The sequence below is a fragment of the Pundamilia nyererei genome, unplaced genomic scaffold, assembly GCF_000239375.1.
Source record: "Pundamilia nyererei isolate P.nyererei 1_Seehausen unplaced genomic scaffold, PunNye1.0 scaffold02470, whole genome shotgun sequence".
Lineage (NCBI taxonomy): Eukaryota > Metazoa > Chordata > Actinopteri > Cichliformes > Cichlidae > Pundamilia > Pundamilia nyererei.
Window position 1 is genome coordinate 1,226 of NW_005189871.1, and position 1,984 is coordinate 3,209.

The 1,984-nt window shown below is 35.1% G+C and overlaps 1 protein-coding gene across 1 annotated transcript; it reads right to left on the reverse strand.

Moving 5' to 3' along the window:
• Positions 1–698: 698 nt before the first annotated feature.
• Positions 699–1,924, reverse strand: LOC102209072 (ladderlectin-like). Its single transcript, XM_005755677.1, has 4 exons — positions 1,887–1,924; positions 1,652–1,786; positions 1,254–1,365; positions 699–914 (listed from the first exon to the last, which is right to left on the reverse strand). Exons 1-4 carry the CDS (start codon positions 1,905–1,907, stop codon positions 847–849), a joined length of 336 nt encoding a protein of 111 aa, XP_005755734.1. The 5' UTR covers positions 1,908–1,924; the 3' UTR covers positions 699–846.
• Between the last annotated feature and the right edge of the window lie 60 nt (positions 1,925–1,984).

Sequence of the window (1,984 nt, forward strand, 5' to 3'; positions counted from 1 at the left end):
TAATAATTTTTTAGGTATTATTAAATAGCACAAGCTACAATAGTAGGAATATACTTGTTTGTTATTCAGCAGAACAATGTCCAGGATGTTTACTGATATACTTTTTTGCATTTGAAAATCACAGTTGGACTGATTTTAATTGCATTACAAGAAGTGCTGTTAATTTTTCTGAGCTATACTTATAGTGTTTATAGTGTTTAAGTGTTCTGCTACAAATCTCAAGTTCAAGGATGATAAAACATAAGCAAAATTGAAACTAGTAAGCTACCACAAAATATATTTTTTAAATTTAGTGAAATTTGAAATCTTTTTCAGTGGTTAAACAATTAGTATTGCTCACTCAGAAAAAAATAAGTCATCTCTGGTCCTTTGTACTCACAATGATTAAGTTGTCCTAACTTAGTCATCTTAAGTAAGTGTTCTTAGTTTTTTTTTCTAGGCAACACGTTTGCATATGTTTTGTTTTTTTTTGAGCTCAGAGAACTAGTTAGATTTTACAGTGCAGATGTATGTGAAATTTAAGAGTACACTCATGAGTATTAAGCATTCGAAAATGCACAGACCAGTTTGATTCAATGCTTAAGATTTTAATGATGAAGAAGATGAGAAACAACAATTCATTCTGGGAAACAAAGTTTTGCTAAAAGCATTCTTTCATGTACACATGCAATTTGCTCCTGTTAAAAGAGCTCCTCCAGTTTATGTCACGTGTCGCTTCATTCCTTATGCAGCATTACAGTAAAAGAAAAGAAGTAAATCAAATCAGAACCAGATTCTTATTGTGATATATTAGAGTATTTGCTTTGTCGTCAGGTGGGCCACACCTTCATGACAGCCCAGGAATCATCAGATGGCCCTGACACAAATAAATGGGAATCGGCTGTCACATGTCCCATCATTCCAACACTTGCTTCCTGTAAGTAGATAAAATCAGAATGAACTGAAATCATAATCACATGGAGAAATGATTACTAATCTAAATATTTTGTTCTGTATAACAATAGCACCTGATGCATACATGTGTTTACTGCTGCATCAAAACACTATGTAAATATTCAATATGATAAAAAATTGAACTGCTGTCTTTGTAAAAAATAAATGACACTACTTGTTTTACATTTCTGTCACACATTACTGTTTGTCACATTAAATGCATAAAAATTATTTGGGGAATTGTGGGTATTGTTTCTTTTTTTCTTTAACATTTACAGTGCTCATACATCGTACTTTTAGGGATTTCACAGAAGGTTTACCTGAAAAATTCACCAGCAAGCAATGCTCGTTTCCCCTATGGTTGTTAGGTTCTCCCTGACACCACTGCGTAAATGTGAAAGAGGTTCCATCGATCCAAAACCAGTAACCCTCCTAGAAAACAGAAAAAGCAGACAAGAATACACTTAAAATTAAGCTACAGTTCCAAGTTCTAAATGTGCAGTTATAGACAATACTATCAAGAATGAATTTAAAAGTCTTGAAAAATCAGATCCCATCTGATCTTAAAGACCTCCTTATCTACTGCAGATGTGTGCTAATCCCTGAGCCTGGTTCTGCCTCAGGTTTCTTTCTGTTAAAAAATGTTTTTCTTCCCCTCTGTCACCAAGTGCTTGCTAATGGGGAAGGGTCATCTGAATAATGATAAGTGAAATTATACCTGTTGACCATCTGAGCCACCAATCCATGTTAGTCCACTTTCATGAGTGGCCCTAGATATGACGCCTCGAATGAACTGATACTCGTCGTAGCTGTGTACAGATGCCAGGTTTGCATTCATGTTTCGGCAGATTCTCTACAATGGAAATCAACAGAGTTCATAGAAATGACAACGTAAACAGAAAGATTTAAGATTTCACAAAGAATAAATGATAAATTTAGACCACTGCCTTTACCTGCGCCTGAGCCCAAGTCATTTGATCGTGATTGTAGAGAAAGCATCGATTCCCATACTGAGTCCAGCCACCTGGACAAGATGCTGCTCTCTTCTCAA